Source organism: Centruroides vittatus, unplaced genomic scaffold, assembly GCF_030686945.1.
Source record: "Centruroides vittatus isolate TY-2023 unplaced genomic scaffold, ASM3068694v2 contig_651, whole genome shotgun sequence".
Taxonomy (NCBI): domain Eukaryota; kingdom Metazoa; phylum Arthropoda; class Arachnida; order Scorpiones; family Buthidae; genus Centruroides; species Centruroides vittatus.
Window position 1 is genome coordinate 1,783,307 of NW_027122405.1, and position 13,221 is coordinate 1,796,527.

Sequence of the window (13,221 nt, forward strand, 5' to 3'; positions counted from 1 at the left end):
GTTACAAATTACAAATAACATGCTGTCGTGTTATGAAAAGATGGAATGCAACATGTCATTAAAAATGCACAAATGCACTTTTTGCAACCTCACATTGACTTTTTCCCTGAAAACTGTGGGTCTGTCAATGACAAACATGGAAAACATTTTCACCAAGACATTGCTTTTATGGAAAAATGATACCAAGGGAAATCCATCAATGTTAGCAGACTACTGCTGGAACATAATGCATAAAATGCTTGCAGATTCATACAAGAAGTCTGTAAATAAGTGTCATACATGCAAGTGATGGCCTGGGTATTTTACACTTTCACTGTTTATTTAGATTTTATGTATCAAAAAGTATTTTGATGGTTTCTGTGTTCCAACTCAAATGAAAATTACATTATGTGTATGTATTCAGATGAATATTATGCAATTTATTAAATGTTGATGTACATTGTAAACTTGAGCTAATTCTGTTTTTTATAACCATTTTTGAATTCAGCAAGTCAAAATCATTAAGAAACAACTTGTTTTGTTTCCAAAGGAAACAAAAAGTTTTTATTTGTAGACCTGTGTAATTAACATTCCAATTAATTATTACAAATAGATTTTTGTAACATTTATTCTGTCAAGTATGCATAGAATTATTTAGAACACACAAATTTCAGTTTGATTATTGAACTTATCTCATGTTTTTGGATATTATAATTAATAATATTTAAAAAGTTATTATAAATATCATTTGCCATTATAAATTCATTTGTATTTATAATGTTAAAAATCATTTTTAGGATCAAATAAAAAATATTGAACTTGCCACAAATAAATAAAAATATACATGTGATTGTTTTTCTTGTAAAGTTTAAATTGCCCAGTGTTATGATAAAAATGATAAAATATGTAAATTGAGATTATGGTTCAGAAAAAACAATGTAGATGTATACAATGACTATTAAATTGAACCTAATTTTAAAACTTATTTTGAAACTTATAAAAGTTTTTAGAAAAAAGGAGAAATGTCTCCTCAAAGACATGTATAAAATTTTTAAATGTTTAGGTCATTTATAGTTCTCAATTAATAAAAAATAAGTTCTGTAATAATTTAAACTAACCTTTAATTATACTGTATTAAAAACTTTGTCACAAAATTTTTTGTAATAAAATATTTTACAGTCTATTAATTCTAAAATGTCTTTAAAAAATTTTATAATAACAAAAAAATGTACTGATAATGTTTCTTGTCTTTTGTAACAATATAATGTAAATTACTGATGGTTCTAATGTACAATACTCTTAATATTGTGACTGTGATCAATATAATTTCAAAATAATTAAACAATTTGTGTTTATGAATTTAACTATAATTGAAAGGGTTAAATGAATGAAGGTATTATGCTAAAAAAGTAACTTTTGAGCTATTGTAGTTTAAAGCTTTTAACATTTCATTTGTATCTCTTTGTTTCTTTCTATGTGTTTAGAGCATATTTCCTTTATGTAAGGATGAGGAAATTTACTTAAATCAAAAATCTATATTTACATTACAAACATACAATTTTACATTTTTAGAAAAATTATTTGCACATAATATTTTTATTTAATATACTGACAATACAAATCAATCAATTTTGTTTGAAAGAGGATGTCATAAAACATTTTATCATCTTATACTTCAAACAAATACAGTAGAATACAAAAAAATTGTTTCTATATTTAAGAGTAATTTTCTTAACTAGGATATAATGGCTACATTATACAATTTTGAATTAAATAAATGAATTTACCAAGTGTCTATAAATTCACCAAGTAGTGACACCAAACAAAACAAGAAAAAGAAAACATGGTTTCAACAAAACAAATATACTTTATACAATATGAACAAAGATTGAAAAAATATGACTTTTCAAATATTTCAAATGCAATATTACAAAAGTAATATTATTTCAAAGAATAAGTAAGACTGACAACTCCTGACAATATGAAATACAATTTATTTATTTAATCATTTCATATATGTTTTTTATTTATCTTGCAAAATGTGCTTATTTTCTTCCAAAATTCTGTGGTAATATCATAGAAACTTCTCAGGAATATACTTAATCTGTTCCTTTATGTTCTGTAACTTTTCTTTGATAAGCTTTCCAAATTTTTTTATTTTTCCTGGAGATGCTGATATCAGTTTCATTCTGTGTCACAGATTTGTACCAAAGATTATTAACCTGCTTAAGTGGTGTATAAGAATCATAACTTTCTTTGAATAGATATGAATAAAATTTATCAACTCATGACTGCATCCCTGAAGTAAATTGATTTACCTAATTGATCTTTTTTTCTATTGGCAAGCTTGAGTGTTGATGCAGTTTCAAAATCTCTAAAATGCTGTTCTGCATCAATTATCAGGATTTTTTTTCTACTGGATTTACTGATTATTAGTCAATAGTGCTCTAGTACATAAATATTTTGATGTTTTTACAGAACTTTTCCTATTTGTCTGAAGTACAGTGAAAACTGCTTAGGCAATCACCTGCATTTGACGGGCACCTGTCAAAACGGAAAAAATTTCTGGCACAGAATAGTTTATACATAGAGTCTTCGTTTAAGTTACCCGTATTAAACAACCACCTGTGTAACATGACCGTGGGCATCAATTTTTGGTCCAAAACAACATACAGCAACTGTAATAAGCGACCACTTCCGCGAATATATTTGGTCTAAACTATTATTCAAAACCACCTCGGGCACTTCTTCCCCTTGAAATTAGGTGCAGGTGTTGATACAAAAAAATTCATTTCAGTTTGTTCGAAATTGTATGAAAAATGAAAGAAATGCAAAGTTAAGATCGTGTTAAAGTTACCAGAGAAAGTGAAAATGGTTTATCACAATGGCAATTAGCAGCAAAGTTTAACTGTGGGAAACCAAATTTATTTGACCATAGACCTACAGTATTTTCCTTAGGGGTATAAAATATTGTACACAATACAATTCATCGACTGATCTCATCGTTTGATAAAATTTATTTTATTTTATTTATTTATTTGAAGCTCATATACAGTACATGTGCAATAAATATTTTCTGTATCAATGTACCTTATTTCCATGATATTTTTATAAAAATAATTTCCAAGTAATTTTCACATACAAAATATTAAAAAAAAAATAAATGCATTAATGCAAAAATCAGTTTTACATTAATGCTGAAATGTAATGAAATCGTATTATGAGAAAAAATAATAAAATTGTTTTATTAATTAATAATTTTTTTGTACTTAAGAAAATATTAAAAAAATACAGTATTTTTAAAGTTAAAATAAGATTAAACTAACGAAAACTAAAATCAAAGTGATGGAGAGATACATAATACATGTAAATGAGGAGCGAATGAAAAGAACCAAGTTGAATTAATTAAGTTGGAAAAAAGAAAGTGTGCATTATAATAAAATGCGAGTATTGTATTAATCTTTAAAATATTGGTATTAAATCTGTCTTACAAAATCATAACGAAATTTAGTTATCCAATAAGAATAAATTACTATACTAATATAGCTCTATTGTTGAAAAAATTCACTTATTTTTGCTCACCTCAAGTTTTGCTTAGTAGAAATGGCTAAAAAGTGTGCAAAATATGTACGGAAATACAGTATTACAGCACCACTTGTATTGGGTGACCACCTGTCTAAAAGACCACTCTTTGAAAGAACATGGGTGGTCGCCATAGACAGGTTTTACGGTATCTGTCTGAAACAAAATAACTGTAACCTACTTCTGAAAATTTATGATCTGTACTTTTCCACGAGGCTCTTATAGTTTAGGTAGATTAATGTATTCAATATCTTCTATATTTGCATTATTTCTGTTCTTTTCCATAGAATCCAGAGCAAGCTAAAATGTGCTAAATGTCACTATAATAGTAGCATCTTGCACTATTGTTAATGCTCTTTCAATGGATGATGTTATGTTTTAGAATCAAAAGAGCCCTCTGATAAAAGGAGATGGTATCAACCCATGTCACCTTTTATTGTAAAACATCAAGTCAATATAACATAACTCCTTCATTCCATAAATATGTCTGTTCAGAAAAGCTGGACATCAAAAAACATTCATTGTGTAATAAAGTTCAATAGATATTTTCATTCATGCAGAAAAGTCAATTTTGTAAATAAAAAAGAAAATGTAACATAATGCCTTCAACCATTCAAGCCTTCAATTAATAACTAATATGTCATATGCTGATGCTAAATTGATACCAAAAGTTAACTGTCAGCATAGGTTACATCAACTTATTTCTAGTTCATCTTTATTCATACATTTTATGAAATAATTAGCCTGTTTTAAAAAATTAACATATTTTTAAAAAAATTGACATTTTTCAGATTCATAATTTTTTTACATATTATATTACTTTATTATCTTTGGTGTAATTGTTGTAACGAACATAAACAAATGCATTATGCTAATTCATAATGCTAAGTAATTCTTATGCTGTCCACCAGTGATACAGAAAAGTTTATGATGAAGTTCTATAAATTTAACATTTATATTATTGAACTAGTTTAATGACATAGATTATAAAATAATATATCTTATTAAAATTTTATATAATTTTTTGTTTATTAAATTGTTAGCATTATCAAAAAAGACAATTGTGTTAACATTATATATACACGGCAGTTATAAATTATTAAGCACATTTCGGGGAGGAATAAAAAAAAGAATACAGTAAAGTATTCACACGTATGCTGTTTTATTTAATAGGTCTTTAAATAAAATATTTTACACTTTAAATAAATTCCATATGAGCTCCATGTGTAGCACATAAAATATCCAGGCGGCATTCAATTTCACACCATATGTTACAGAGCATTTCAGCAGTTATTACTCCCCTGACTTCACCAATTCATCTTCCCAGTTCTTCAATGTTTCAAACCCTGTCTTTGACAAACCCCCAAATAAAGAAATCTAGTAGTGTAATGTTGGGGAATCAAGGTGGCCAGGAAATTGGTTCTCTGCAGCCAATCCAACATTCAGGAAATTTTTCCCGTAGGTAGTCCTGAGCAATTAAACCCCAGTGTAGAGGTACCCCAACTTGCTGGAAGTAAATGTTCAGTTGTCAGTATTCAATTTGTGGTATCATAGGTAGAACCCTACAACATATCAAAGTATGTAGTGCTAGTCACGGTATGCTTGGAAAAGAAGATTCCCTAATTTTCCATCACAGTGCCACCTACATTCAGTCAAGGTCAGCACAAACTTTTACAGCTACTCTATCATCTGAAATAAAACAGGGGTCACTATGTTTGTGTGTTATTTTTTTTATTCTTTCTCAAAATGCACTCAATAATTTATAACCACTCTGTACATCTTATAAATCTATCATGGTGCTAGATAAGCAAAATCCATTACTTATCATTTGTTTTCCTTAAAACTTTCCAATTGTTTGTTAAAAATATAACTGAAGTGTTAATATTATTTTAGAAGCAATATAAATCTAAATATAGAATACAAGCTGAAACTAAATTCTATACAATCAATTAAAAATCTAAATTTCTAGACTATTTATGAGATATATTTTAAGTTAATAAAATATTAAACAGTTAATAAAAGAGTTTATAATCCAAAAACTTGAACTAAAAATTAATCTTATGTAATTATGTAATCAGTAAGTTCTGATTATAAATTTTTATAATTTTTTATTTTTCAAGTTTAAGTATAGCTTTGCAATTTATTTTTTAAATTTCATTATTAATATAATTTATTATTATAAAGTTTTTTATTTTAACTTTTATTATTTATATATTTATGAATAAAATTATTTCATATGATTTATTCATTGCTTAACAAAACACTACAAATAGTGTATAACATTAACATTATTCGTCTATTAAAAAAATTGTAAACAAAAGTTATTGATACAAGTAAAGAAGAATTACAGTTAGTCTTTAAGAAAGGACTGTAAAAAACTGTTATAATAAAAAAAATAATAGTTTTAATTGTTTTAGCTGATGATATTCATTCAAATTATTGGTGACATGAATCTGAATAAAAATCAGATTAACTAGAAAAATCTGTACTGTATTAGTATTTTTTGCTTATTTACTTTTTAACTTAGGCAAATTTTTCCTTTTTTAAATTTTAAATAAAATTAGAAAGAAGCTTATTTTATACTTAAATGTAATATTCTTATAGCAAAAAATTTAATTTTATATATTTTTATGTTTGTTTTTCATATATTCAGTGGCGTGCCGTGACATTTGATGACAGGAAAGCTGTGTTTCTGTAAGAAGCCGACTTCCAGGGGCAATCAGTTAATTGCGCGTCAGTGATGGTCTAGGGCAGTGGTTCTTAACCTTTTTATACTCGCCGCCCACCAAATATTTCATAATTTTTTTGTGACCCCCATTTTTTAATAATAATTTATATTTGATAATTTGATAATTTATCTATAATAAATTGATTTTTTTATTATTGCTTTATTTTTTATATAATAAATGTAAATCATAACTTTATTATTTCATTATCTATTTAAATAACATTCAAACTTCACAATTAAACATGAAAACTCATTAATTTTTAACAGAAAATAAAATAAGAAACATGTCGATAAATCGATCCAATGTCGATGCTAAAACTAAACTAAAACTAAAACGCCCACTTGTCTTAAGGATTTTGCATAACTTTTGCAAAAATATTTAAATTTTCAAAGCCTACTATTTTTCCTAATTATTTTTAAAATTCCAAGCATTAATAGTTTCTTAAAATTGCTTTGGAATAAAAGAAGTAAATACTGCGGTGTAAGTAGCATATTTACATCTATTTCTTCTGTACTAACAAAGTTGTATGTAGGAAGAAATACAAAATAAATAAATAAAAACTAAATAGGAAAACTTTATCTTTCTTATTTCACTTTTCAATACGATATTCGGATTATACATCAATTTTCTTTTTATTATATTCTGAAGGAAATTTTGCATAATTTGGCGGCCCCTGGCAAACTTCTTATGGACCCCCAGGGGCCGCGGTCCCCCTGTTAAGAATCACTGGTCTAGGGTCCATTCGTATTCATTTGTTCGATAAGCCAGTAAAAACTGTAGACTTCTCTAAATGTATTTTTAATATCACAATTACATTCTGAATCGCTAGCCACGATATAAGGGCTAAAATTAAATATTATAAAAACTTACTCGGTGAAATAAAATGTGCGGTGGATATACATACCTGGTACAATGTATTGTTCGATTGTATTAATATACTTTTAAAGAAAATTATAATTAAAATATAGCTTTGTAAAGAAACGTACATAAAAATAACATAAAATAGTCTTTACTTTTTAAATCTTAAAACAATCCACTTAGTCAAATATCTTGATACGAGTAGCTAATGGATGGAACTAGTGATGGTCCAGGTAGGTGTGTAGTGAGTGTGTGCGTGCCAAATCCCGAGGGTGCCGATACCGGTCAATGTCAAATGCCTCTTTTGTCGCATCACTAGTATATCTCAAAGGACTCCACAGGGCTGTTGTAAATTTTAAACGTTTCTCACCGTAGCTGTAAAAATCTAACTATGTTAAACTTAATAGTCATTCGTTTTCTAACTAATTCATTTTAATACCAGGTGTACACGGAAATCAGTTTCCCACTGTACTGAGCGAGTGATTGGTTCTGTTAAGCTTTTGTTGAAGTAAAATTCTGGCTCTTTCAACAGGATTTTATTTATGTCCCCATTCCCTAATCTCTTAATTATTTAGTCACTTCTTAAGTAGAAATAAGTCAAAACCAGTTACTTTGTACCTGAATATCTGTAGTCTTGGGAAAACAGTGGAAAGACAAATTTTTATGACAACGGATATATAAATCATAAATTTAAGGAAAATAAATTCTAGAGCTTTTTTTTTGTACCATTGTATGTACTGTACGTCTCATTCATTAAATTTGGTTGTAAATGATGCTGCCAAAGTAACAGTTAATTTTTAACACTGTACTAGAATTGTACACGTTTTTTCTGCATCCCCTTACAGATGGGACATACTAAATCGTAATATCACCGGTTTAACATCGAAATCCGTAAGTAATATAAGATGGGAGAGCAGAATAAACGCAGAATAAATATATCAAATATTTTAATGGAGTTTTTTTAAACTCCTGTCAACTATACAGAACTATCATAAAAACGTGCCAGTAAACTCCTATCGGTTGGGTTGTTATAAATCTAGTCTAGGGTGGGCAACCCTTTTTATAACATGGGCCAGAATAAATTTTACGTTTTTTTCCGCGCCGTAGTAGTTAATTGACGCCTTCTTGTGACTCGTAATTTTTTTAGTCTGCAAATATGAAATAAATAAATAAAAAGTTAATTACTACATTTATTTCTCTTATCGTTTTCGAAAATTACAAAGAATTGGAAAAATAACTAATTAATAATCTATTAAAGATCTCGCGGGCCGGATAGAAACTTTTCGCCAGCCGTAGCTGGCCCGCGGGTTGCCCGCCGTTGATCTAGTCTCCTCGTTATTCACATAATCGGGCGAGGGTGGCCGAATATCTAGCAGGCGGCTAACAGCCCACAACCGCTCCGGTATATAAAGTCGCGTACTCTTTACGCGTGTGTCGCTTCTACCAGCTAAACCGTGACGTTTGTGCTATGTAAAGCGCATGCGCCAATGCCTATAATCTGGCTGCTTGGAAGTTGACAGGCAGGCGGATAACAGCCCACAACCGCTCCGGGATATAAAGCTGTACTCTTTATGAGTGTGTCGCTTCTACCAGCTAAACCGGGTGAGGTTGGTGCACTGTAAACCGCATGTGCTAATGCCTATATAATCTGGCTGATTGGAGACTGACCCGGTTTCGACATTCCTTCCGCCACCGAATTATTCGAATATACAATAGCAATCTTATCGTTTTTTTTCACATGTAGTATAGAAATTTGTAAAAGATACATAATGCAGTTATAATAAAATATTAATTTTAATTAATTCAAAGTACGTTAAAATATGAAAATTTATATTTTATAAAATTCAAGGGAAGGTCATTGGAAGGTGGAATCGGCGCTTCCATTGCTTCCAATGACGGCACGCCACTGCATATATTTAATCATTACATAACTGATAGACATATGTAAATCAGAGCCATGCATGAAGCAAATCATCATGTATAAATAGAACTTTATTAATTTTAATAAGACTTATATAAGGTAAATTAAATATTGTTTTTAATGAGCAGGACTGCAAATTCAAAATTTTTTTGATAAATTTAAATAAGTAGATCAATGCAAAATTATATTTTTAAAAAAATATATATATTTAAATGTCGACAAAATAATATGTAAATTTATCTTCACTTGTTTTAATAACTTAAATATTTTGAAATTTTATAATTACTTTAGTAACATTTATTTAATAAAAACAAATATATACCTAGTAAAAGGTTCCACTTCTATTGAATCTATTGTAGAAGAATAATTTAATATGAAATGCGGAGCTTGTGATGAAGTTAGATCCATTTTCCAAATAGAACCATAATAATTATTTTCATGTTCTGTCCAATATAAATACCTTCCAATCCAATCAATGGTTAAACTTGTTCCTGGTGATGATAATGAATGAATCTACAAAATTTAATAAGTTAACATTTATTATTATTATATAAATCAAATTAGATATATTTTTAAAAATTAGACTGAAAATTATTTATTATTTACAAAGATAAATTTAATATTTAAAATGTTTTGTAATTTGAAACATTTACCACACATTAATTTTCAATAAGAAAAGTATTTCTTAGTATATGATACTACAAGGAATCAGATATTATGAAAAAAAAAGTTTTAAAAATAAAGAAAAAATGTCTCAATAAAGTACATCTTTCTATTCAATAACGAATATCTTAATAAATAAAATTTTTTAAATGTATTTTTATATTATTATGTATTTTATTTAGATAAACATTTATAATGTCTAATGTTATTTTAATTTTTTATTAATTATTGTTATTAAAATGATAAATTTTAATATTTAAATATCTGCAATAACTAATTAAGAAAAGAAAAATGATTTTTGAAACTTTAATCACAAATTATTAGTTTTAAATATTTTACTTCTATATAATTTTATTATTATCTACTGTATCATTTATTTCATTGTTCCTATTTAATCATTATTTAAATTATCAAAGAGTAATATAACATATAAATAAATATTTTGTAAATTTATCTCAGAGTTTATTTAAAGTAATTAATTAAAATAAATTAAATTAAATTAAATAAGAAAATATAAATTAACTCAAAAATACCAGAGTTGTATTGCTGCCATCCATATGAGAAGACATAAGAGCTCTATTTTTTTCTAACCAGAAAATTTTATCATCTTTTGCTAAATATGTAACAGCAACTGGCTCTATAATTTTATTAGATAGCAAATGCTCTTCAGCTGTATCAAGATCAGTCATTTCAACAGTATCAGTTTTGACAAGTAAAAGTTTTGGTATTGGATTTTCTTGTGAAGTATGAGTTTTGACAATGTCACTAAATGTTCCAATTCCTATAGCATTATATGCCGCTACCTAAAATTAGAAAATTTAAGATTGCATAATTTAAATCATATTAATGTAATTTTTCAATTATAAGATGATATTACCTGAAAAGAGTACGTACAATTTGGTAGTAGATTTTTTAATTTATATTTTAATATACTACCATCAACAGTAACATTATGACAAAGTGATGTACTCTTATTTTCCTTCATATGCCAACAGTTGATATGGTAACCCAAAAGAATTCCGTTGATATGAAGAGGAGGTGACCAACGAAATTCAGCTTCAATGTCATTTGGAAACAAAAATGATGATTTATACATAATAAAAATTCTAGGATTTTCTGGTGATGTAGGATCTATGGAATAATTGATGAAATCATATCTTAATAAAATTAATCATAAAATACAATTACAAGTAATGACTTTTTCATAATGTAAATTCATTAACAATAATTATAAAATCACTGAATTATATGCATTTTGCATCATATTGATATGAGTTTTTGAGTAAAAAACAATTTGTTTTGAAAATCTATTCCACACACAAACATGAATATTAAATTTTTGTAAAAAACTTTTTAAAATATTATCATTATTATTCATTAAAGATTTTTTCAAGCAATAGAACATCAATGTAAAATATAAATAAATTATAAATAAAATTTAGAATGAATATTCATCTAAATTTTATAATTTAAAGTGAGATCAAATATGCAAACAAGGTTAAAAAAATAATTAAAATTAACAGCAAAATTTTAATAAAATTCCATGCTACTTTTCAGTTATGATATCACAGAATACAAGAAGTGTTTTATTAAAAACTCTTTTTGTTATATCAAGAACTTGAATACATCAAAAGACAGAAAATTCAAAGTCAAACACAAAATGTTTTTTCTGGAGGAAAACACTTGAGAATTTGATGTTTTCATACTGTTTACATACAGTATAATATAATTTTTAATAAATAAATTTTCAAATTTAATTAAAAATGTTAAAAATTATACTTTATATTCATTAAGATAACCTTTTAAATTGATTTTCTAACTCTGTGTGACAATTTTGACTTAAATAAATTTTCCAAAATGAATAATCAAAGGAAAAGAGTATTAAAGATCATTAGAAAATTGTTCTCTAAATATTAAAGATCATGTTTGTAGAGAGTTTTGCAAAAAAAATTTAATTATGCAATTCAAACTAATTAAAATTTTTTAAAATAATACATGAAAGAATAATACAAGAAATAAAATTATGATTTTTAAAAATTGTAAGAAGTTATAAAGTATTTCGAAATTAAACAGTAGACTTTATAGATTTTTAAAAACTGAAATTTAAAAAAATGTTAAAGTATTTTTGCATTAACCTAAAACAAACTTCAATGGAGAGCAGACAAAAAACTAATACAATAAAAGAACAACAGAAGCTATTTCAGTTTGATATATTTTTCTAATTAAGAAACCCAAATTATCTATACTAATTTATTACATAAATCATTTAATAACTTATTTTAAATCTTTATTAATATAGTTTTTCTGTAAAAAAAAAAAAAGTTTATCATTAAGACAGATATAGGATGTCCATAAAATCCATGTTAAAAAATTTATAACTTTATTAGTATTTGTGATAGAAAAAATCTGTAAGAAGTATTAGAAAGCTTAATGTACCTAGTTTTAAGCAAAATTATTTAATAATGGATTGGAAGAGATGAACCATTTTCCTGGCCTGCATGTTTGCCAGACTTGACTCCATTAGATTTTTTTTATGAGAACATGTGAAAACAATAGTGTATGCATCCAAACCTCAGTCATTAGAAGACTTGAAAGCTAAAATAACTAATGTGATTTCAGGCATTACTGTAAATCAATTGGCAAATGTTTTTAGAGAACTGCAAACTGTATTATCCTTTGTATTACTAATGATGGTGGTCATATGGAAACTTAATAAAATACAATAAAACAATATTGATTTTCTTATTTCCAATACATTCTATATAATTTCTCTATCACAAATACTTATAAAGTTATACATTTTTTAAAATTTTACACAGACTTTATATATATTATACAGGGTGAACACCAGGTATAATCTATGTAAAGTCTGTGTATAATCTATATAATGCATATAAAAATAAGAATTGATATCATGTTTAATTCAAAAAAATCATTTAATTATGATATTACTAATATATAAACACTAATTTTATTATAAAAATCAAAACTATGAAGTTTAATTTAGCAAATTTATACAATATTTATGATTCAATAAAATAACTTTTTACTAGTAATAAAAATATATACGTACAAGACATTGGGGAATGAAGACTCACAACAGTTTGTTTGGAGGAAGCCCAAAAAGTATAGGCACGAATAGCAAAATTAAATTGAGTATAAGGTTGGAGATTATAGATAGGAAACTTATTAATTTTTCTTATGTATATTAAATCTTCATCATCCTACAATATAAAAATTAAAAAATTGAATAATAAATTTTGTAAAATTAAATTGTTTCTTTACACTGTTCTGCAAAAGAAAAAACTATTTCCACTCCCTCAAAGATTTTCACTGATTTTTTATAATCTTAATGGTGCTGAATCTGAATTGAGCAACAAAATTGACCTAACACCCACCACTTTTGAGAGATCAAGTTTTTGAAAGAAAACATTTTCTGTTGAAAATATAATATTTTATTTGCTACACACATTGCTAATTGACTAATCA

At 26.4% G+C, this 13,221-nt stretch overlaps 1 protein-coding gene across 1 annotated transcript in view; it reads right to left on the minus strand.

Annotated features, from left to right (window-relative positions):
* LOC136979855 (proto-oncogene tyrosine-protein kinase ROS-like) overlaps positions 1-13,221 on the minus strand; it is a 140,265-nt gene that overhangs the window by 36,926 nt on the left and 90,118 nt on the right. The window contains exons 22-25 of the mRNA XM_067275876.1: positions 12,806-12,956; positions 10,610-10,863; positions 10,266-10,535; positions 9,392-9,582 (exon numbers count right to left, since the gene is read on the minus strand). Of these exons, the coding sequence (XP_067131977.1) occupies positions 9,392-9,582; positions 10,266-10,535; positions 10,610-10,863; positions 12,806-12,956 (866 nt within the window). The remainder of the gene's footprint in view (positions 1-9,391; positions 9,583-10,265; positions 10,536-10,609; positions 10,864-12,805; positions 12,957-13,221) is intronic.